Source organism: Bison bison, unplaced genomic scaffold, assembly GCF_000754665.1.
Source record: "Bison bison bison isolate TAMUID 2011002044 unplaced genomic scaffold, Bison_UMD1.0 scf7180017864349, whole genome shotgun sequence".
NCBI classification, from domain to species: domain Eukaryota; kingdom Metazoa; phylum Chordata; class Mammalia; order Artiodactyla; family Bovidae; genus Bison; species Bison bison.
The window spans coordinates 7,294,937-7,318,815 of NW_011494921.1; the positions used below are offsets into that span (position 1 = coordinate 7,294,937).

The following is a 23,879-nucleotide window of genomic DNA, read 5'->3' on the forward strand; positions in this document are numbered from 1 at the left end:
AATCCGATTGTGTTTTCTCCAAGGATTGGGACTGGATTTTCTGATTGCGGTTATTTCCATGTTTCTAGGTTTGTGTGATTTTGCTAAAATGCATCACCAACAGCGAATGGCTGCCTTAGGCACGGACAAAGAGCTGAGTGATTTACTGGATTTCAGTGCGGTAAGAAAGAACGGTGGAAACTAACAACAGCTGTAAAACAAAACAAAACCAAACCAAAAAACCCAAGCACTTTGAGCTAGAAACCAATAGAATCTGAAGGACAGGAATAATTTTTAATTGGCTGAATCCTTGGTAAACATGAAGGTCTTTTTGATAAGTTTTTAACTACAGTTTTTGGGTGTGATGGAGGATTCAGGCTTTTTTTTTTTCAGTCTGATTACTTGCTTTGAATTCACTACCCACCGAACCCCCAAATAATGGAGTCTCACCCCGGTGGAAGGGAAAAACAGACACTCCTAAAACTGTAAACCACCCCTTAACTTGGCCTTATCAGAACACTAAAAGTACTGGTATTTTGCGTGCTACTCTATTTACTTATTTATTTTTCTGAAAATGGAAAAGAGAAAATAGGAGACCTCAGTTGGCTCAAAGTTTTAAACTGATGATGGTTTGAAATCAGTAGGACCCTGCCTTCCTCCCATTTAAATCTTTTCCTGGGATTCTGAAAACTCGTGTGTATATGCTGAGCACACATTCTTTAGAAACCCTTTAGACTGTAAATTTCGTAGTCGGGGAGATCAGCACAAAGCAGAACTTACACACTTGTGGAGTTTTACGGCTGAACTTGGTCCTTCTCCATCACTTTGTCTCCCTTCCCCAAACCAAGTCCCAAGCATGTCAGGGGAATTAATTCATTTTTAATGCCAGATGAGTTTGGTGTCAGATGCATTTGCAAAGCAAAATGAAAAGAATCCACAAAACACACAAAATCCAAACCGCCTTCTAAGTGGGGGGCTCTCTTTTCTTGTTGCTGCTGCCGCTGCCGCTGCTGCTACTGCTGCTGTTGTTGCTGCTGCCGCTGTTCTAGACCTTCTGGAGAAATGGCTTTCGGAAGTTTTGCCAGGAAATGTAGCCCTAGGCAGCTTTTAGCCCCCTTTCTGTTTGCTGCACTTTCTCCATTCGTTCCTTTGCTTTCTGCAGGCTCTGACTCAGGGAAGGTGCGCGTTATCCACTAGATAACGTCGAAGAAGAGGGAAACCAATTAGGGTCGAAATAAATGCTGGAGAGAGAGGGAGTGAAAGAGAGAGAGTGAGAGTGAGAGAGAGAGAGAGAGAGAGACAGAGAGAGAGAGGGAGAGAGTCTTGCTTCAAAATGCTCTCATGTTAGAGACGAAATGAGAATTTAGTGCAGGTGGCACTTTTATTTTTATTTGGGTTCACATATGACAGGCAAATCCTATACGGGATCGAAATGGACATTGCCACGTTTATGGCCAAGGTTTTCAATATAAAATAAACAACTTTTTTCTTCTCCTTTGTAAAACTCGTGTCTTCTAGAGAGCTCGCTGCCCTCCAAACTGAATCTTGTTAACATTGTGGGGACTGTGCTGTGGTTTAAAATGTAGTACTGCCTAGCTCTGGCGATTTAATGAACCTGAGGAAAAAGAAAGAGCAGAGTGGTAAAGAGGTAGGGGGGTAAGAGTGATTGGTAATATTGTACCTGTTTTAGTTTTAAGTTGGATGGTGATGTATTTTACTAAAATGAACACTTAGCATAAACTGTACGTTATATAGTGAGAGTATGAAAGGTCTCAGATGAGCTCTGAAGGCATGGATGTCTTCTTTTCAACAGTAATATTTCTTTGTTTCTTTTAGATGTTTTCACCTCCTGTGAGCAGTGGGAAAAATGGACCAACTTCTCTGGCGAGTGGACATTTTACTGGCTCAAGTATGTAAATTCTTTTCTTAGTGTGTAGTTAAATGTCCTTAGCTGTTTGTTCACTCATGGTATATTTTTGGCTCTGTTAAAGTGTTCTGCAAAAGTCATTGAAATTTTAGCCTGTAATGATATGGTTATTTCATTATCCATTAGTAGTATAACTTAGGCAAAAACGTTATCTTTTGCAAAATTATAAGTTTTTTTTTTTGAATCAAGAAAACTGTCTCAGAATTGTCACTTAATTTAAAAGCAATTTTCTAATACAGTTGTAATCAAACATGTGAAGATAAGGCAGTATTAACATGGGCGAATAAATTAGTGTTTCCTTACTGAAAATAGAGGGAAAAATCTAACTTTCATGAAAAGGGCAGATTCCTTGTAAATAATCAAGTTTTCTGGGAACTATGTATAATTAACCCTTTAAAAAAAATGAGCACTTAATTTTGTAGATGAATGCTGCGTAGTAAACCATAGCTGTAAATAGACTCTTTCTAATCCAAGAGCTGAATATGAATTCATTTGTATTTAAAATATCCTTTTTGGTGCTTTAGCTGTTTTTCTCCCCCTAAGTATTTACTTGTGCAGTGAATTTTTGCTATGTTTAAAGTTACAAATTTGGAAGGACTTTTACATTTTATAAATGAAAGACCTTTGGCTGATGCTTTCAAAAGATGTTAGCGGTATTCACAAAGGCATCTGTGTGTGCAATGATTATCTGGTATCTAAGGAGGAGCTGTAATAGGGGACTCTCTGAAGGTCTCTTACTAAAAGTGAAAATATGCTATTCATTTAAAAAGTTATTTTTTTGTCCAGTGAATTTCATATCAGAAGGAGGCATACATTGTTGCTTGCTGTCCTTTTAGGTTCAAGGCTTAAATCCATTTATGCCTATTAAACAGCTATAGTATCTTAGGAGTTCTGGCAGTGGTACCTAACAGGACATTAGACAGAGTCCTGTTCTTAAGTCAGACTGGTAAATATTGACATCGTTCAGCTCTGAGATACCAGTGGAATTGTCTGTTAGCTATTGAAGATAATTTCACGTCTCTTAATATTCATTTGGTGCTGTAGCAATGAAAGAAACCTATTCATCTTTGTGATTTGTATAATTGGTATGTTTTTTCTAAAACGAATGGCTTTGAAAAGTTGCTCATTTCCAAATAAGTTACTTCTCCTTTTGCTGGCCCCATAAGTCTAAGGGAATTATCTCTAAAACTCGATTTATGAAATATGAGATGCCTCCTATACTTACATTTTTTTGGGGGGGGGAGTCCACTTTGATTAAAAGGACTCTTGACCATATGTTTATGTTTTGACTGTCCTGGCACCTGTTATATTTTTAATTTGGGACTTACTTTTTTGTTTGTTTTCATATTGTGTCTTCCACATTTCTATATTGTGTTCTCTACACAGTTTTGAAGGAAAGATGAGTGCAAGTGTCTGTTGTAGGTAAATTAATTTTTCATGTTAGTATCAAAAGTAACTTTATCTCTGACAGTAGTTTTCTTCAAGATTTTCCTTAAGAAAATGTGTATTCAGTTGAAATCTGAAAGTAGATTATGTCAGAAAGGCTCAGAGATAGACTGATTTCAGAGTCAGTGCAAAAATACTCTTTTGTACTTTTTGTAAAAGCTGACACATTTGGAGTAATTAAGTATATCAGTTTCGGTATGGTTTAATAAAGTAAGATTGATTTAGAAGCATGAAATTGTGTTGCATTTAAAAGACGACTGTGCATCTTGGTCCCTTTTCTGTGTTCACATTGGAATGAAGTCTTTGCTATGATGTTTAAATGTTCACAGAGTATAGGCTGGATGAGTATGAATATGTATTGATGAATTTTGGTAAGTGGTCATATATTGAAACTTACACAGTTCTTAAGACAGTATATCTGTATACATAAATCTGTCTTATACAGACAATAAATCTGTATAAGACAGAGACTTCATCGTTAGTGAGATAGTTTGTGATATTTCCAGTGAATATGCTCTGATTATTTTTAAGGTGTTGAACTTTAAGTGACTTTGTACCGGCCAAAGGTGTAGTTTTCAGGCCCATATGTTTACTTACAGGTAAAAAGTGTAGTGGCTATTTTGTTCTGGCGGCTGGATTGCAAATGCAGGGTATTCATCCGATGGAGTATGATGGGGACTGTAATACACAGAGTACAGATTGGAGTGTTGATTTTTCTCATCTGTCCAAGACGTAGTAAGTGGCTTTGTTTCTACTCAGTAACAAAGCTAAGTCCCCTTTTAAAGCACCACACGTAAAAAAAAAAATGAGGAAAACTGCATTTTGCCCCTTTCCTGAAAGGATGGACTAGAAAACTTTGGACTGAGAAATAATTTTCTAAATGTACATCTGGTTAATATCCATTGTCCCGAGCAAGGGTGCTCAGATAGCATTTTCATGGGTAGCTTTGAAACTTGGGTCCAGGGAAAAGAGATCCAAAGTGTAAGTGAACTGTTCATGTTGGGGTAGACCGCTCTGTTGCTTTCAAAGTGAGGCATGGTGATGTTTCAGGCTTCAAGTTCTCTGTAGCTGTGAGTTCCATTCATGTATAGGACGCTCCATCGTGATTTGCAGTGTGAGAATGGAAATAAAGTGTGGCCATGTTGCCTTTAATCTTTCATTTCACAAACATGGTTTTCCCTACCACCTTAAGAAATGGTGAGGCTGCTAGGGAGAATGGAATGTAACCTGAGCTACAGCCTGACATTCCCAGGGAGCATTTTTCACATGAAAGGCTTTTGTCAACCCAGGAAAGGACCAGCCGTTTTTGTTTGATGTTTGCAGGTGTTCAGCAGAGAGCACTAAAACAATTCAGCCATGATAGTTCAGAGTGTGGATGACCTTAACAGGGAGAATTGGTGGGCTCTGGAATTATTTGTAAGAAATAGTTGAAATCTATATGGTGACTTCTATAAAGGGATTTCAGATCCATTATATCATTGATCTTAAAACAAGCTAACAGCATCCACATGGCTGGATGACTGGAAAATTATTCTCATTAAAAAGTAAGATGGCCAAGTTACCCAAAAGGAAAAAAATATGCATCTAGAATCTATAATTTATTGATGAACAGGGATTTAATTTTCTAATATAACAAAAATGCAGTTTTCTTTGGTCACCTTTGATTCCTTTATGAGCAAAAGATAAACGCACTAGCTTTGGCATCTTTTAAAAAGTGGTTTTAAAGTTGGGGCTCTAAAATTATCCATACTCAACAATAGCCCTGGTCACATCTGTTACAAGTATTTACACTTAGTCTGTGACGGATTCTACATCTTTCGCCCTCAGTTTAAAAGTTGAGCCTTTTCCCCCTGTAACTGTTTAGTTTTACTTAGGTGTTCAGCATTTGTTAAAGGTGCCAAATGAATGGGTGTTTTAACAATTAACAGCAGCAATAAAATACCACATCCCTGTCATGGTCATTTCTGGAAGCGAAAAAATATCTCTTGACATTCACACAAGTTTGTTCACCAATATCCACGTGACACCCAAATAACACATAAGTTTAGAAAATTCAGTAAGAAAAAAATATCGATCCAGTGGGTCGTTTTGTATTGTAGAGAAGAGTCAAATGGCCAGCATCCTGAATTAATTTCCATCCGTACAGTTTGAGTTCATGGTTATGGTGTGAAAAAAAATTGGTCTCCCCCAAAGGTATTTGTGGAGTAGAGTTATTTAATTGTGTGTGTGTGTGTCTGTTTTTAAACAGCCTTACTATTACAGTGCAGTTCATAATGGTGGTGTGGCTTTTTGTAAAACGAAGAATAAATTAACAGGTTAAAAAATAAGGAATGTGGTGTTAAACCCATTTCATTAGAATCATACAATTTTGGGGGTAGGATCCCCTTAGAAATACACAGCCCAATGCCTTCATTGTACATCCAAAGAAAACTGAGGCCCATGTTAAGAGGTTCTCAAGTGTGTGTTTATTTGCTATTCTAAAAAACAAGTTTTGATTTGCTGATGCTCTGTGGCCCTGCAAATCCTTTTATTGGAGTAACATTGGTTTCAGTACTATGTTATTTCTGTAATTTGTGTTGCATAACAGGGTCTCAGGATTTGTATACTGATCTTTGTGCCTACAAATGCTTCTAAATATATATGTGCCCTTTGACTGTTTTTTAAGGTTTGGAGCTGAATTTTGGATTGTTGATCGTTCTGTTTTGCCTGATCTGGCCTGTGATTATTTGCAGGATGTTAGATTGAATAATAGGGTGTGGATGGGCATGATACTGATGGAATTAAAGTGCTTCTTACTATGCCAAATGGTGTGCTATGCACTTTATACTCTTGTATTTTTTTTATCCTCACAAAAACCCAATGAGATGCCAGGATTACCATGCTCAATTCATAAATGAGGAAACCAGGATTCAGAGATGATAAACTACTTTCTTTCAAGGCAGCCAGGAATGAGTTAGGTTCTAAACCTAGATCTGTCTGCCTAGCTCCGTGTCTTTTCAAAGACACACACACACACACACACACACACACACATGAGGCTTGGTGTACAATACTATTCCTGATCATTAGAATAGATAAACATTTTTAAAAAACATGTTTACACTAATGGTATAAGCCATGTCCATGATTTTTCCTGCTTTATTATCCAAATAAGCTAGCTTTGTAGTTTATGTGGGATTTCAATGTGACTTAGTATCTCTTTCATATTATTATTATTATATTTTTAACCAGGAAAATATAGTGGGTATTTTCAAAGTTGTGGCTTGGTTCTGCTGTAAATTAGCAATCTGCTTGGGTACCAGTAAAAATATTTTGTTTTCAGTTTTTATGAACCTAGTCAAACTCCAAGTTGAGGTAACCAAGCTTGCTCTGTTAATATCTAAAAAAATGGTTTCCTATCTTTAACTGTAAAAAAAGTCTTAGAGTTTCTTGTTAGATCTTTGAAACCTAATTTTCCAGAACAAAAATCTTGAATTCTATCTGCATCCCTAAAATAAGTAACTTTGAAGTTAAGTTTTGATATGTCTATTACCAGACATGTGCTTAAAATGTTACATTTTCTAAATTCAGAAGGAAGAAGCAGTACTCTATTTGACACTGACTTAAGTAAATAAAATGCATTAAACAAGTGTAGGGATCCGAGATCTGTTGAGCCTGAAATGCTTCACATTTTTGACAGCATCAGCAAATTATCTTTACCCTACTATTGTAATGAGGAAATCACTTAAATAACAGATGAACAGCTAAGTCACATAAACATATATAATAGAACTATGTAATGAAAGTTTATGCTGTTAATTGCTCGAATCTGTCTTAAATGCTTAGAATCATGGAGCAGTCAAGACTGTCATATAAACAGTTTTGTTTTGAGCTTAAAATTATTCCTTTTTGCTTTCATCTGCTATGATAAACAAAGTAATTTTGGAAGCTTTATAGATCAAACATTTACTCCTAATGGTAAACTGCATTTTATATTGGAAGTTTGCAACCTCGTCCAAGGCAGAGAGTTGAGTCCTGGTGGCCCCAGGCCTGTGATTTTCAACTTTTAGTATTATGATGCCATTTAGGTCTGTTCTCATAAGCCAAGATAACAGATCTGAAGTTGTCTAATAAGGAACATGGTGTGTTTTGAAACGTTCTTTGGTTTACAAGTCTGGAACCAAAATGTTCTTGGCCAAACTTTGAGAACCTATATCTGTATGTTGGGTAAGTCAGATTTTGCACAGACAGAGCGTCCAAATGAAGCTAGGTAGGAACAGGAAAAAAAAAATCCCCTTTTCTTTTTTTTGTCTTTTATGACCTAATTTTTTATGCCCAGGTGTTCTTCCAAGTCAATTGGATGGTGCTGAGTATTGCAGAAAATAAAGTAAAGCATATCATAGGGTTTTTTTTTTTTTGGTTACCGGTTTCTTATTACTTTGAATAAAGTTCTCAAAATTGACCACCAAGTTTATTAGCTTACACGTGGGTTATCCATTTTCTAAATTTGTGCGCCCACTTAGACTCAGCAATAAAGTAGGCACAGGAATTTAGGTGGGTCCTTTTGAACCATATGTCTCTTAATGCTTATGAGAGTCGTAAGAGAAATAGCAATTTAATCTTTAGAGAAGATTGGTTAACACTTTTTGTACATTTTATATATATATTTTATATCAGGCTCAAAGGAATAGCAAAAGTATTGAAAAGCTTGTCATATTTACTTTCATTTCAGCAATAAATAAAGGCCCAGTTAATCAGCATATCAAATACCCAGGTGTGTTTAGAGTCAGTTTATATGGATGAATTTCAGGGCTGTAAGAAAGTATTTTATTTAAAGGTGCAGCCACTTGATTGTTCAAATGGCTGCTTTTGTACTTGTGTGTGACAATTAACATTTAATGAATGACTTTCTAAACTGCCATTGGTAGTAATTACTATATGTGGTTTATTAACTGCAATCCATTGTTGGATGTGCCTGTATTGATTTGTTTTGCAAACAACCCTTCACACGTTCAGCACTATTTGTACATGACTTTTTAAAGAACATGTTTCGTTTGCTGACACTGATACTGCCCCTAAATTTTTAGCTGACAAATGCCTCTTCGATGGTAATGATTTTTGATTAAATTAAAAGTTCATCTTTACAGCTATACAGATTTTGCACTTTGATCCCCAAGGAATCCCAAAGAAACTACACAGTATTTTTTTTTAAGTAAAAGATTTATAGAAATTTAGACTTATCAGGAGAGTTTAGAGATGGTCTATGATTTTTTTAAAATAAAGAGCCAAGGTTTGGGAGGGTTAAATATCTTTTGCTCAAATCGTACAGTTGGTTATGGGCTGTAATAGGACACAAATACAGATGTCCTGACCCGCTGGTCAGGGACCCCATGCTGCTTTTAATTAAGATTTGGACTCAATCCGTTGGTACCAACTGTATGTTTCTTAAGAGGAGGGAAACTTGTATGATCTTCCGTTTCTGAAAAATAATAAAAGTTCAGATCGTAAGAGATGGCCCTCGTAATCCAGGTCACTTGTCATCACGTGCTCTAATTTGGCTAAGGCAGTTGACGAATAACTGTTAAAATGTATTGTGTTATTAAAAATAACAAAGTAAGACCCCTGATTAAATATCAGGGCTGTAATTTAATCTTGGGGGTTCTGGCACTGTTCATAAACCATTTGGCTTTTTTCTGTAACAGATGACGTCACAATACAGCTTGATTGAGTTATGACCCTGGGTTGCAGGAGCACCTGCTTATGCCTCTTGACTTCGTAGCATGTCAGCATTTCCATTACTTTTTTTCTTCTCTGACATTTTTAAGTTCGAACAGTTAAACGAGACTGATGGTAGGCATATAAACTTTCAGGCCCCTGGGAAAAGACTGTTTTCCCAATAAAACAGAGAAGGTGGTGACAAAGCCCCATTACAGAATACCTTTTAGAATGTTCTTCCTTGCTTTAATCTTCCATTAATTTAAACATTCCCTTTTGGGGTGCTTAGCTGAATTGCAAGGCATCCAAATGGAAGGTTTTGAATCTCAAATTGCTCAAGCCAAGACTTAACTACAAGGCATTTCGAGGACTGTTAAACTAGGGAAGACCTAGCTTCTGTGAAGGAAGATGTTGAAATGATAGCTGTAGACCCTCTATTTTTCTTCTTGGGTAAAATACTGACGAGCAAGTTGTGGAAAAGATGCACATTTGCATATCTTGTCAGTAATTACTTTTATTTCTACTTAAGATGGATACAAATGGATAATGAATGGTTTCAAAAGTTCTGTTTTGTGTGTGTGTGTGTCATTATCTGGAGATTCATAGCATAGCATCAGTTTAGCCCCTCACGTTTTAATATAGTGTTGTACCATGTTGGTTGTGTCCATCTAGCCAGTTAGTTTTTATCTCCCCGTCATAATTCTTACTGATGGTTCGTCTAATACATCTTTTTAGTACATGCTATGCACACATCCCCTGTGTTAGCAATTACAGGACGTAGAGGGCTTTGTGGGAGCAAGGTCCTACCCTGAGAGGGATATATTTTTGACAGAAAAGCACATGTTTAATTAGTACTCAGTGCCCAGAAGGTGAGTGTCACTAACATGGTGGGAGTTTAGATAAAGAGAAGACTTACTTCTTGCTGGGGAAAATTAATAATGAAGGTTTCATTGACAAATAGACTATGATTCTTGAAAGAAGAGGAGATTTTTTGACCTGGGGATGTTGGGGAGGATTTTATGTCAAGATCACTGTGAACCAGGCATAGAGGAAGTCCACTGGGAAGGCTGGATGGAAGACAGGAGATTCTTCAGCTCAACACGGACTCAGTTGTGGTCTAGGCATCTGCATCACCTCCAGACAGACATTCCTGTCTTGAATGCCCCCTTTATTTTTCCTTTTCTGATTTTGAGATTTCCTTTCCAGATAATCCAGTTCCTTCCCCATATGTATATATTTTTAATGGCAGTGGCAGCGTGGAAATCAAGATTTTGATATTCTCAGTTTCAAACTCTTCCTGTTATATCATTCAGCAGTGGAAATTTTAAGCTAATTTAGAGAAAGTGATTTCTTTAACTGAATTCTGGCAATCTAGCTTCTTTTGCCATGTTTGCTGTTAAATAGCTATTTCATATTGGCAAAGTGATAGACCCTCAAAGCCTGCATCTTCAAGCTGGAAAAATAAAGTGAAACTCTCCAGTACACTTCAAGAGGGGTTTTACACTGTAGTTAAAAATGTTTCCCAATTGCAGAACATCAGCATTATAATTTTATTATCATCACAGGCCATTACTGGTGCTGTGGCCCTTGGTTCAGAAGCTAGCAGGGAAGTGTGCTGATTATTATTGCCATATAATACTTTTGGAAATGCATTTAAAACACAGTCTCAAAGATATTGTGATCATAGCCGAAACCCATATAATGTTTGTAAAAACATTATGGAGTGGCCAGATACACCTCTGAATAAAATGTGTCAAAATTACATCACACATAGGAAAAATATGTAAACACCACCCTCTCCTTGAGTGTTGGGTAGTTCAGATTAAAATGTCTTTCTCTCTGTGACCTCCAAGTGTTTCAGTGTAACACACAATTCCAGTTTCCAGTTCAAACCAAGAACTCAAGTTCTAGTTGAAATTGGTGTAGGAAAAATTTATTAATGAATGACTGTATTTGCTATAGAATATAAACAAGATTTTTATGACAAAGAGAATGTTCTAGACCTAATTTACACATTAAAGTCAGTTCCAAACCTATGTCTTCCTCAAACTTAGTCTTCACTTTCGAACATAAGGGATTCATGTTTGGGAATATTTTGCAACCCTATGCCTTAAAACTCAGAGAGAAAAGCTTTTGGTCATCAGGTGGGTAATCATGTTTCAAGATTGAATCTACAATTTCATACATAACCCAGTTTTGCAATTTGGAAGGGAAGACTGAACAATGTAATTTCAATCCTTGTTCAAATAATTGTTCTTTGCTGTGTACCTTCTAGAGCTTCATTGTCTACTAACTGGTATCCCAAACCATGGAATGCTGTTCTGTTCTTTTGTGGGTGCTGTAATTCTTCATTTAGTTTCTAGTTTTCTTTTGATATTTAATTTCTCCATGATCTTGTTAGCTTCTTCTTACTCTTTCATTTGCCTTTCAGCCCATGTGGAACTATTTCTCTTTTACATGGATGTACATTTTGCAGTGTCCCACTTTAACATCCCTAGTAATTTCGGTAGAATTGGATCAGGTGAGAAGTAGTCCATTAGTACTTTAAATAATTTTACTTACAATCCATTATTGTTGAAGCTTTGTTTAAAGAATGTTGAAAGCTTCAGAAAAATGAAAGGAATGACTTACATATAGTTTGGGTTTTTTTTTGCAATGTGAATATGTTTCGCTGAAATAGCAAGAGAATTATTAAGAATGGTTAAGTTTGATTTACTCGCTTGTTCATTCATTCAGTACATTTTTTTGAGAGCTAAGATTCAAATTGCAGTGTGAGGTACTATGGTGATATAAAGAAGAAAATATTTCAGTGCCAGTATTGCGGTTGGAGCATGGTGCTGCTTGCTGTCTTTGGGTGTAAGTTCTATATTGACTCAGTAAGAAAGTGCTTTTCAAATAAGTGATGTCAAAGTGTAGAAGCAGACTTCTTCCAAGGATACTTTCAAATAAGCTAAGTATAGAGTAACTGAAAGATAGTCTGAAAGATTGAAATCCTGTGTACACGGGTACTGCTACTGCTAAGTCGCTTCAGTCGTGTCCGACTCTGTGCAACCCCATAGACGGCAGCCCAGCAGGCTGCCCCGTCCCTGGGATTCTCCAGGCAAGAACACTACATGAGTATAAAGGTGGGGGATGCATTTGAATGATTATGGAACTTGGACTTTGGAGAGTATTATGAATGTCTTCTCAAATTTGGTACCAAAGACTTGTTAGAAGGCAATGATAACTAGGCCCCATATATTTTTGTTGGGTTTTTTTTGGAGTGGAAATGAGATATCAGATTTGTAAATTGTACTCGTTTAATTCAAGGGCACTAGATACACTTTTATTCCCACACTTGAATATTTTTGATATTTGTTTTAGAATTTATATGCTAGAACTTACTGATTTACTTTTAAAGTTAAGAAAGTTTAAGTATCTACCATGTAGCAGGTACTATACTGGGTGCCAAAAATAAAATACTGAACAAGACTGGTATAGTTCTGCATTGGCTGAATGTGGGAAACAGACATTCACTGAATAACCAGGCAAAGAAAGGAGAGGTGGGAGGCATCAGAGGAGCTGTGATAGGGTGTCTGACCTAGCAGTCAGGAGAAGCTTCCTGAAGCTGGCACACCTTGGATTGAGGTCTCAGAGGAAGGCGGGTACATGGGAGAAGTGGACTGGGGACCCGCAGGGCCTGGTGTTTGGGGAAGGGTGAGAGCTGGGCTAGAGCTGAGGCTCGGGAGGTGGAAGGTAGGGGCCAGATCATGCCAGGCAGCAAGATCGGGAGACTTTGCAATTTCCTCCCATCAGCTTTGTGCCTGGGAGACCTCTGGCTGCAGCCCGGAAAACGCACCGCAGGGGCAGTCAGTGTCGGTGGCCCGAACCGTGTGTGGTGAGATTTTTGCAGAAACCAGGTGAGAGATGAGGTTGTTAGGCCTCCAGTGTGGGTGGTGAAGGTGGAGAATGGGCCGTAGGCCTTACTTGGAATGTGTAACTTTAGTCCACTGGGGAGCATTCACAGTAGCATTTGCGTGTGTGTGTGCACATGAGAAACTTTTTATAACCTGAATACTTGAAAATTGACTATACATCTTCTAATGGAAACACTGAGACCTCATTCAGCTACCACATGCTGTTGACTGCCTTTTTTGCACCCAGACACCACAGAAGTGCTTTTTATTTTCTGAGAAAAGTGGAAGATGGATTTTGCAGTTCTGTTGTGAGAGGATGCAGAGCTGGGAGTAGGAGAAAGAGACCAAAGGGACTCTTCTTATTTAATGGTTTTCGGTAACGCACTACTTAGGCTTCTGCTAGCTTAGGTTCTGATTGTTCAGTTGCTCAGTTGTGTCTGACTCTCTGCGATCCCATGGGCTGCAGCACGCCAGGCTTCCCTGTCCTTCACCATCTCCCGGAGCTTGCTCAAACTCATGTCCATTGAGTCGGTGATGCCATCCAACCATCTCATCCTCTGTCGCCCCCTTCTCTTCCCGCCTTCAATCTTTCCCAGCATCAGGGGCTTTTCTAATGAGTCGGCTCTTCGCATCAGGTATTGGAGCTTCAGCTTCAGCATCAGTCCATCCAACGAATATTCAGGACTGGTTTCCTTTAGGCTTGACTGGTTTGATGGTTCATTTCAACTTGTGGAATTGAGTCCATCGCATACTTGGGGATCAGGTATCAGCACATCACCACGATGTGGCTGAGCATCTTTGGTGAACTCTAGGAGGGTGGTCAGATTTGGACCATATTCCATCTGAGATGAAAATGCTGTTTACCTGCTTGTGTTTTGTCTGAGGCGGCCATGGGGAAAATCATCTGGTAGCTTTGGATTAGCCACAGAATGAAGCTTTCCGCTCTGAGACCTCCTGGTGAATCTTCCCGCTTACCCTTTCCCTCTGACCGTCTCACTCCTTCTCTGCCCCCCTCCCTTTGTTTTCTCACGGATGTGATGCTTCACACTTGGAAGTCTCCTCTCAGCCCGCCAAGTTTGTTAGTACATTAGGAAAGCCGTCACCCTTCTTGCGGTATACTCATGGTTCAAAGTGAAGGAAAAAATAGTTATTTTTTCCCCCTCCTTCTCTCTTTCCATCTTTGCTTCAGGCCTAGCTGGTTAGAGCACGGGGGAATGGGTGAATGTGGGCTGGACCCTGATGGCCACACCAGTGAGTGATTCTTGGCCCCGGGACCCCCGGGCTCTGCGTGTGCTTCTTCAGAAGGGTGCTGAAGTGGAAGGAGTGAGGTCCGGAACCCTCTGCTCTGAGCGGGAAGCTCCTTAACACACGTGCCTGGAGCTCGTGAGCTAGTGGGTGATGCTGATGCAAGTGGACAACATTCACGTGTTGTTCCTGCCTCCTGGGGAACTCCCATCAGCATCTAGGCATACCTTTGTAACTCTCAGTTTAAAAGAAAAATCGAACGAAATACAGTCACTTTCCTTTTGGCGTGGGGAGGGCGCACAGGGTGCTTGGTAGCACTTTATTATTTTTTTTTGGAAAGAAAAATTGTAGAGTGTTATGGTTGACCCCTCTGTGCTCCTAATATTTCATAATTAGAAAGACAACAAAAGCATAATAAGCCAAACACAAACTCCACCTCTTACTCTCTCCACTGACCGGTCCTCTTGCACAGCAAGAGTTTTGTTGGCTGTTGTCTACACTGGCGGCTTCTGTATCCTTCCCTTGCATATACTTTTCATTAGCCTTACCTCAGCCCGGTATTCCAAACACATTTTACCTTGTAGTGTTTGACACCTGCAGAATAATACATGTAGTGTATGTGAATTATGAAGTTAAATGATGGCGTGAGGAAGACCTGGGGACTTCCCACTCACCGTCAGAACTGGAGCATCATCAGAACCTGTGGGTTTCTTCCTTATCCGCCTTCCCCCATCTTGCTTGCTAGAGATAAATATTCTGTCTTTTTTTAGAGTAGCTTAATGACACGTCTGTGTACCCCTGAACAGCGTGGCGTTTGGTTTCACTTGGTGGAGGGTTAGACGTGTGCTGTCAGTCCTGTACCATCTTGTGCTACTCGCTTTTTTCACTTGGTGTCGTGCGTTTCTGATCTGTCCATGTGGCTGTGTGTGGCATTAGTTCATTTCCACTGCTGGTGAATATGCCTCAGTTTATCTATGTATTGTCCGGTTCGTGAACCTTTGGATCGGTTCCCATTTTTTGAGACTACGTATTTTCCTAAACACCTCTTGATGCGCGCTTGGTCATCTCTTTTGCTGTCTTGGATATCCGTGAGTAAACCTCCTAGGTTACAGAGTCATGCAAATGTTAAGATAACGCCAAATTGTTTTCCAGAGCTGTTACCCAATTTACACATCCACTCACAGCATCAAAGATTATTATGGGTACATATTGTTGTCCACTTTTGGGGTTTTCCGATTTCTTAATTTGTATCAATCTGTGTGTGTGTGTGTGTGTGTGTGTGTTAGTCACTCAGTTGTGTCCAACTCTTTGCAACCCCATGGACTGTAGCCCACCAGGCTCCTGTGTCCATGGGATTTCCCAGGCAAGAATACTGGAGTGGGTTGCCATTTCTTTCTCCGGGGATCTTCCCAGCCCATGGATTGAACCCATATCTCCCTCATGACAGGTAGATTCTTCACAGTTTGAGCCACCAGGGAAGCCCCTTATATCAATCTAGGGGTTATAAAATAGAAAATGTATCTCACTATGGTCTTAACTTGCATTTCCTTGATACTTAATGAGGTTAAATATCTTTATATGTATTTATTTATCATTCATGTTTGTTGTATAGAATCTTCCCTCCTCAGTTTTCTATTGACTCTGTTTTTTTTTTTTTCTTATTGATTTGTGGGTATTCTTGATATGTATGTGGATAATAATTCTTTCTCAGTCATGCATGCTGCAAATACTTTCCCTTATTTTATGACCTGTCTTTTGACACTCCCTATGGTATTTTTGATGAATATAAGGCCTTAAATTTAATGTAGTCATTTCTTTTCCTTTACCTTTTCATGTTTTGTGTCATGGTTGGAAAATCCAGCTCCACCTCAGGGTCATGAAGGTATTCTTTTATATGTTTCTTCAAGAAAGGATTTCATAGTTTTGACATCTACATTTAAGTTTCTAATACAGTTGGGATAGATTTTGTTGAGTGGCAGGTAGGGCTTTTAATTCTGCTTTTTCTTAAATATCTTGATACACATTTGTTCTAGAATCATTTATTGAGAAGTCTGTCCTTTCTGGAGGCTTCCACGGTGCTGTTTCTGCAATACTGTGAGTTTCTCTGTTTGTAAGGGTCTTTCATTCTGAGTCCTTTTTTTTCTGATCTTTTGGTCAATTTGTGTACCCATGCCCCAGTGCCACTTTGTAATAAGTTTCATGCCACATTTTGGTATATGGTAGTAAGGTCTTTTCTCTTCTGCTCGTCCTATATGTACATTTTACTTTTAGCTATTTGGAGGCCTGTCTTCTTCCACAGGAATTTTAAAGTTAAGTTTGCCAAGGTCTTTCATAAGCCTCTTAGGGATTTTGTTCATGTTGCGTGAGATCTAATGATCAGTGGGGGAAAATTGATGTATTTTTAAGGATGATTATCTGCACTCACGTATCTCTTCAATTCTTTAGGTCGTCCTTAATATCTCAAAGTTTTATAGTTTTTTTCATGAGGTCATGTATATCATTTGATGACATTCTTCAGTACCTTATTTTTACTGCTATTGATAATGGTATTTTCTTTTAAATTAAATAGTCAAATTGTTCCATATATTTAATATATACATATACACACACAATTGATCTTTGGGTATTGATTTCATAGTCAGCCATGTTGGTAAATTTTGTTACTGATTCTAAAATTCTCTTTGTGCTTTCATTACACTTTTTTTGTATATTCATATTGTGTGTGAATAATGAAAGTTGTTTTTCTTTTCATACCCCTTTCAAACAGATGTATCTGTTTTAGTTTGTTTTCTTTTTCTTTTCTTGTCTTACTGTGCTACCTAGGACCTCAAGTTCATTCTTGAATAGAAATAGCAATATTAGGTATCCTTGTCTTTTCCCTGATTTTCACTGTTGACATTGATGACGGTATATATTTCATTAAGCAGGGTCATTCTGTGTATATCTTGCTTAGAGTTTGTGAGTGGTGGTGTTTTTATAAATTTTTTTCTACATATATTTAAATTAGGATTTAAAAAATCTCCTTCAACCTGTTAATATTGTGAGTGATATTTATATTTTTCCATATGGTAAATGCCCTTTGGATTTTTGGGATTTGTTAATGTGATTGATGTGTTTTTATTACTGTTTAAAAGTAATATCCTGCACTCAGTTTTTTCTTTTCTTTAGTATCTTGCATCTGTGCTTATAACTAAGATTGATATATAATATTTCTTCTCACTGTCCTTATCTGGCTTTAGCTCCGAGGTTATCCTGGCCTGTAAGACGAATACAGCAGTATTTTCCCTCTGTCATCACTTGTAGAGTATGTTTAAGTCTCAACTAATCTGTTCCTTGAAATTAGGTAAAACTTGTCTGTGTAACAACTGAGCCTCATGTGAGAAGATTTTAAAGCACTGATAGAATTTTCAAATATTTAAATATTGAGAATGAGAATTTTACTTTCTTTTTCAGTAGTTTTAAAATCATATATTTGAATAAAATTGTATACATAATGGATTTAATACTTCACATTTCGTGTAAATTTTAAATAGATCGCCATAAAGTTGTGTATGGTTTCCTCTAATTAGCTTTCTAATCTCTACTGATTCTATAACTAAGTTTGATTTTTCAGATTTTCCTAATTTTTTGGTATGTTTTCTTTGATCAAGATCACTAGACATTTTTTTTATGTATTAGTCTTTACAAAAAAAATCAGCTTTTGGCTTTGTGGATTATTTGTGTGTGTGTGTTTTCCTACTTCATTATTTTTTAATCTTTATTATTGCCAGCTTTTTATTTGTTTTGGTTTTATTCTGATTTTTTTTTAGCTTAAGTTCACCACTTAGCTCGTTGTTATTTTTTTTAATCTAAGAACTTAAGGCTATAAAAATGCCCTTTAAGTACTGCTATTAGTATATATTCCATAGGTTTTAGTATGTAACATGTTCCACTAGATGTTATTTGTAAATATTTGAAATCATTTTCTTCTTTGATTCTTGCACAATTTATTGATGCCTTGAAAATTTTACGAATGAATGTGTTATTTATCTTTTTATTATTGACTTTGAATGTAATTTAATTGTTGTCAGAGAACTGTTCCATGTGACAACAGTTCTTTGGTTCTTGTGAGACCTGCTTTATTGTCAGTTTTAATTAATCAGTTTTCATAAGTGTTCCACTGTGTGCTTGGGAAGATTGTGTATTCTTTTATTATTGAGTTGAAGGATTTGTGTGTCCAGAAATTTAAGCTTGTTAATTATGCCTTAAAATTGTCTATACCTTTACAAGAGTTTTTTTGTTTTGTTTTGTTTTGTCTGCCTAACATTTTGTCATTAAGAGAAGTGGATTGAAATAATCCTTTATCATGGTGACTTTGCAGATTCTCCCTGTGTTTCTGTTTTGGCTTTGTACGTATTGAAATTGTATGCATTCAAGTTTAGGATGACTAGGTCTTCATGGTTAATTAAATGCTTTATCCACTGTATATGTGGTCATCCTCTTTCTACCATTTTGTCTTATCATCTATTTGGTCTGTTATTAGTGTAGTTATCTCACTTTATTTTTTACTAATATTCATCTAGTGTATCTATTTTTAACCTTTTATTTTCAACCCGTCCTAGATGGTATGTTTTAAGTATTCTTGCTACAGATGAATTTTAATTTTAGTCTAATCAGATATCAAATGACCTAAGTCCATTACTTTTTTGTATATTTTGGTTTATGCCTCTTACAAAGATGATGCTGTGAATATGCCTGTTGGAATTGTGTGATGTAGTAGCTCTGTGATTAATGTCATCTAAATCTTAAATTTTGATTTGTATTGCTTCTTGTACATTTCTTTTTTTCCTCTTATTCCTTTTAAAGTATAACTAGTTAGTATTTCTTTTTTTTTTTACTCCATTTTGCCCTCTCATTCTTTGAAATTTATTTGTTTTTTTTAGTGATTCCTTTAGATTTTACTGTGCATAGTCATCTGACAGTCTAAAATTTATCATCTTAACTCTCCTTTGAAACAGTTTTAGCACCACAGAGGAGTTCTTTATATCACTCTTTTATCTACTTAGAGTACTTTTGTTTGGAACTTTAAAATATTTCCTGCAAATTAGACATTATTCTTATCTTAGCATTATAGACAGTGTTTAGATTTACTTGTTTAGTAATTTCTTTGCTCAATAGTTTTTGGCTTCTTTGGCGTTTGTGGGATCATTTTAGTTGGTGAATATATCCTTTAGAAGTTTTTTGGTATAGGAATGTTAGAGCCCAAGTCATGTATTTTTGTTTTTCCAAAGTGTCCTTATTCTTGTTCTTGAAAGATCGTTTTGCAGGGCACAAAATTTCAGGTTGACGTTGTTTTTTTGTTTTTTTTTACTTAGATGATTTTATTCTAATACATTCTGAATTCCATTGGGGTTCTTGGGACCTCTGCTGTCTATTCAATTGCCATTCCTTTCTAGACAGCTGTCTTTTCCCACAGCTTTCCTTTCTCATTTTGGTATTTAGCAATTTAGTAATGCTATTTCATTAAACTTCTTAGCAGTTTTTAAGAGAATATTCATTTATTTTTGTTGGAAATTCAATATCCCTATATCACTTTTCTGCTCGTGTTTGTTTGTTTGGTTTTCTGCCTCTCTTTTGCTGACTGCTCTTCTGCCTGAACTGTAAATTGAATCCCTTGAGGATCTTACCTGGACCCTCTTTTCCTTCTCTGCTGAGAGGCGGTATGGCACAGTGCTTCCATCTGGAATCATATTGGGTTGGTTATCATCTAGTTATTAGCAGCATTTTCATATTGTAAAGTGGGTAAAAACAGGATAGTTGGGAGAATTCAGTAAGATAATACTTGCCATGCCCTTGACCCGTATCCAATGTACAGTAGGCGGTTGGTACATTTACTTTCCTTCTCGTGTATATTTTCTTCCTGAATCATCTTTGTTTCTAAGCGACCAGCTCTCATATGTATTGCTGTAGTATCATTTGCGTTTCTCAGTGTCAGTTTGTAGAGTCAGCTGTCTATTTTATTCGATTTCCTCCTCTGCCCTTACTCTACGTCTGTCTGTCTTCTGTATCTTAGGAATGGCGCTCCCATGCACCTAGTTGATTAAACTGAGATCTGAACACATTGGCCCCTTTATTTCTCCCCATCTAATCATCGTGGAGTTCTGCTCGCCACCTCTACTTTGACCAGTTGAAGTGAAGGACTGTCATTTCTTGTCTGGTATACTCTAGGAGCCTCCTGACTGTATTTCCACTTCTTCCTTGAATCTATGTTTGGAAGCAGTCAGGGTGAGTTTTTTAAAAATGCCAAACAAAATAGTTCACCCCCCATCTTCAGTATTTTGCACTGTTAGAAACACTTTCAGTGTTATAGACTGACTTTTGTGCTCTTTAACATATCCTAGACGTGTCTGTCCAGCCTCATTCGGGTCTTGTTTCCTATTGCACTCTGTATTTAAACTGCATTGAATTTCTTTTAGGTTTTGGAGTTTGACAAGTTTTCCTTGATTCAGGGCCTTTGCACATGCTCTGGAGAACCTTTCCTCTCATTCTTTACCTGACTAACTCCATTCAGACTTTATCTGAAAGACCATTTTCTCAGAGAGGCTTTCTTTGATCTGCTAATCTAAGTTAAAATTTATTTTTATTCAACAGATTCTGGATTTGATTAATAAGTGATTCAGTAATCATATCTATGTATTAAAATTTGAATTTACTGATTAAGAGGAGTGATAGTTCTACGAGATCATGCTCATTTTAAGTTTAGTCATTGTATTGTCATTGGAAACCACTAAACGTTTTTTTTGTGTATTTATCAGATTTTCAGAGTCACATAAATTTCTGATGTGTCCGTGCTAAGCTGCTTCAGTTGTGTTCAACTCTTTGCGACCCTGTGGACCCTAACCCACTTGGCTCCTGTGTCCATGGGACTTCCCAGGCTAGAATACTGGAGTGGGTTGCCGTGCCCTTCTGCAGGGCATCTTCTCAACCCAGGGACTGAACCCGCGTCTGTTGCATCTCCTGCATTGGCGGGCAGGTTCCTTACCACTAGTGCCATCTTTGAAGCCCCAAATTTCCCATGACTATAACATTTTTTTGGCATTGTCACATATATTTTGCATGTAGATAAAATATCAGCCCAGATTAGGGACGGGAGAGTTCACACTCATGAGGCCCTCTGATGCACTGTCCCGTGTAAAGCCCTGAAAGCTAACCGCTGAGGAAGAAACTGTGGCTCAGAGGATCCCCTGCGTGCTGTCCAAGGCCTTAGAGGTAGGGAGAGGGAGCCTTGGTTTAGTCCAGCCATTGGAGCTGTAACGGGGGATTCTGCACCTCTGCCTTATTTCTTCTCTTGCAGACTTCTAAAAAATTTCTGTAACGAGTAGAGGTTGCAATGTTCTCAGACATGTATCACCTCACATAGTATGTACATCAGGTTCTGGAGGGAGCTTGACGTTTTCAACACTTCATTATGGATCAAGCTTTTTATTCACTAACTCTTCTATTCCCCAGAGCATCCCTCTGATGTCTTTGAGTGGACAGCTGATGAAAATTAAACAAAGAACAATTAAGTGAGTGAGAAGTGACATGGTGGAATATTGAATTATTGTTGAATATTTTTTATTAGCTGGAGAAGGAGAAAACATAGAAACTTTTAATTTCAGTAGTTGTGTCTGTCTATTTTCTGTCTGGTTGACTGGCTATTTATTTTTTTAAAAATGTAACTATACAGCTGAACCTGGATTTTATGGATATTATTCTTAGGAGAAGGCTAAGTTTTGGTGTTTTATTTTTTGAGGTAATTCTTTATAAAGAAGAGTATTAACTAGATAAGTGTTCAGTTAGTATTTAGTTAAGGCAAGGATCAAGAAGGTGGAACTAAAATTTGGGGACCGTTATTGGGTGAGTTGGATTCTTTGGGCCAAGTAGGGGCAGGGCGTACTTGGCCAGACATAAGAGGAGACTCTGTGGAGGGTTGCATTAAGTGCCGGTGAACTGATTTTTCTCTCCAGAGCTTTCCCACTGCCGTTTGTGGCTCGTGCCTCCTTTAATAAATATTTTGGGCTTTGGCAGGACATTTTGATTCAAATAAACATTTTGGTATTTTGATTTTTTTAAGATAAAATTTAAAAGGAAGCTCACAGGAGTATTCAGACCCTTACGTTACGGGTTTTACCATTTTACCTCTTACATGTGTGCTATCTGAAAAAGGAGTTTTCCTTAAAAGAAGAAATCATTCTTTAGACCTGGAGAATAAATACATGTTTCTGAGACTAGAATGGCATAGTCTCGAGCAAAGGTTAGCAAATTCTTTTCTGTAAGGGACCAGCTAGTAAATGTCAACTTTGTGTGCAATATACTCTCAGCTGCAAGTGCTAAATTCTGCTGTTGTAGCGGTTGTAGCTGTAGATAACCAGTAAACCAAAGAACAAGACTGCATTCCAGTAAAACTTTATTTTAAAAAACAGGCGGCAACTGGATATTGGTAGGGTTGGGGAGGACATGGCTTGCAAACTCTGTGTGCTTAGTCGCTCAGTCTGTGCAACTCTTTGTGACCCCATGGACTGTAGCCCACCAGGCTCCTCTGTCCATGGCATTCTCCAGGCAAGAATACTGGAGTAGATTGCCATGCCCTCCTCCAGGGGATCTTCCCAACCCAAGGATTGAACCCAGGTCTCTCGCATTGCAGGAGGATTCTTTACCCTCTGAGCCACTAGGGAAGCCTGATATCTAGAGAGATATATTTTAGATCTACATGTTAGAAAGGATGGGCTTCTGCTTCCATTCTTCTCCATTATTAGCTCTATGATCTTGGACAATTGGGCAACTTACTTTAAATCTCAAAGAGTGAATTTGTCTGTTTGAAAAATGAAAAAAAAAATTGTAAAAAACATGGATAGTCACATATTTTCTTGTATGGGCAATATATGTTTTCTTTATACACTTTATTTATTGCATATACATGATGTAATCATGAGCACGTATTTTTTTTTAACAAGCGGAGCAAACTTTAAAAATTAGAGTACAAGATAAAAGAAGAAAGTTGTCAAAAATCATTATTTGAAAGAATTTTGTAAGGAGTCTGTCGGGTTCTTTGTGGAACTAGGATCAGCAAATACAAGGTTTGAAAATCAATATACGCAAAGATCGTTTCTTTTGAATTTTGTGTCATACAGTACCTTCTCAGACACAGAGTCATTAACTGATAATTTTTATAGTGTTTTGTTTATATATTAATTTATTGATAATTTAGCAAATTTATCGACCCCATACTATATGTGAAGGACTGTGCTAATGAGTTAAGATAGTAAAAATGGTAATAAATAACAAAGTTCTTGATCTCAAGGAGCTTACATGGAAGGAGATGAGCATGTACACTAAATGTTATCCTATTGTTTGGTAAATTTTTTGGAAGTGAATATGTATAGAGGGTCAGTGGGAGGTCAGAATTGTTGGGGTGGAGGTAAATGCCAAAGGGACTTCATCAAGCCTGCCATGTCTGTTGGGGTTTGAAGGGTGAGTGGGAAGTCTCTAGACAAAAGGTCTGTGCATTTGTGACCTTGGAACACCACAGGTAGTTCTCTGAAACTAGAAATGGAGTAATGAGAGCACTGGGGGCGTGTGCTGCTCCAAGTCTGGCCCGGGCCAGGGAGTGTGACGTTCAGGGAGTCTGAACGATTTTGGAGCTACAGAGTGCTTTGGGAATCTGATAAAAG

The 23,879-nt window shown here is 37.6% G+C and overlaps 1 protein-coding gene across 9 annotated transcripts in view; it reads left to right on the top strand.

The window, feature by feature from the left end:
* The window catches only part of TCF4 (transcription factor 4), a 382,697-nt gene that overhangs the window by 2,632 nt on the left and 356,186 nt on the right, over nucleotides 1–23,879 (top strand). For 2 of the 9 annotated variants that reach the window (XM_010854778.1, XM_010854777.1), the window contains exons 2-3: nucleotides 69–160; nucleotides 1,816–1,888. In XM_010854778.1, the coding sequence (XP_010853080.1) occupies nucleotides 89–160; nucleotides 1,816–1,888 (145 nt within the window). In that variant the 5' untranslated portion in view covers nucleotides 69–88. Of the gene's footprint in view, nucleotides 1–68; nucleotides 161–1,099; nucleotides 1,159–1,230; nucleotides 1,352–1,815; nucleotides 1,889–23,879 lie in introns of those variants that run through there. The other 7 variants (XM_010854776.1, XM_010854775.1, XM_010854773.1 and 4 more) reach the window with 7 other exon arrangements.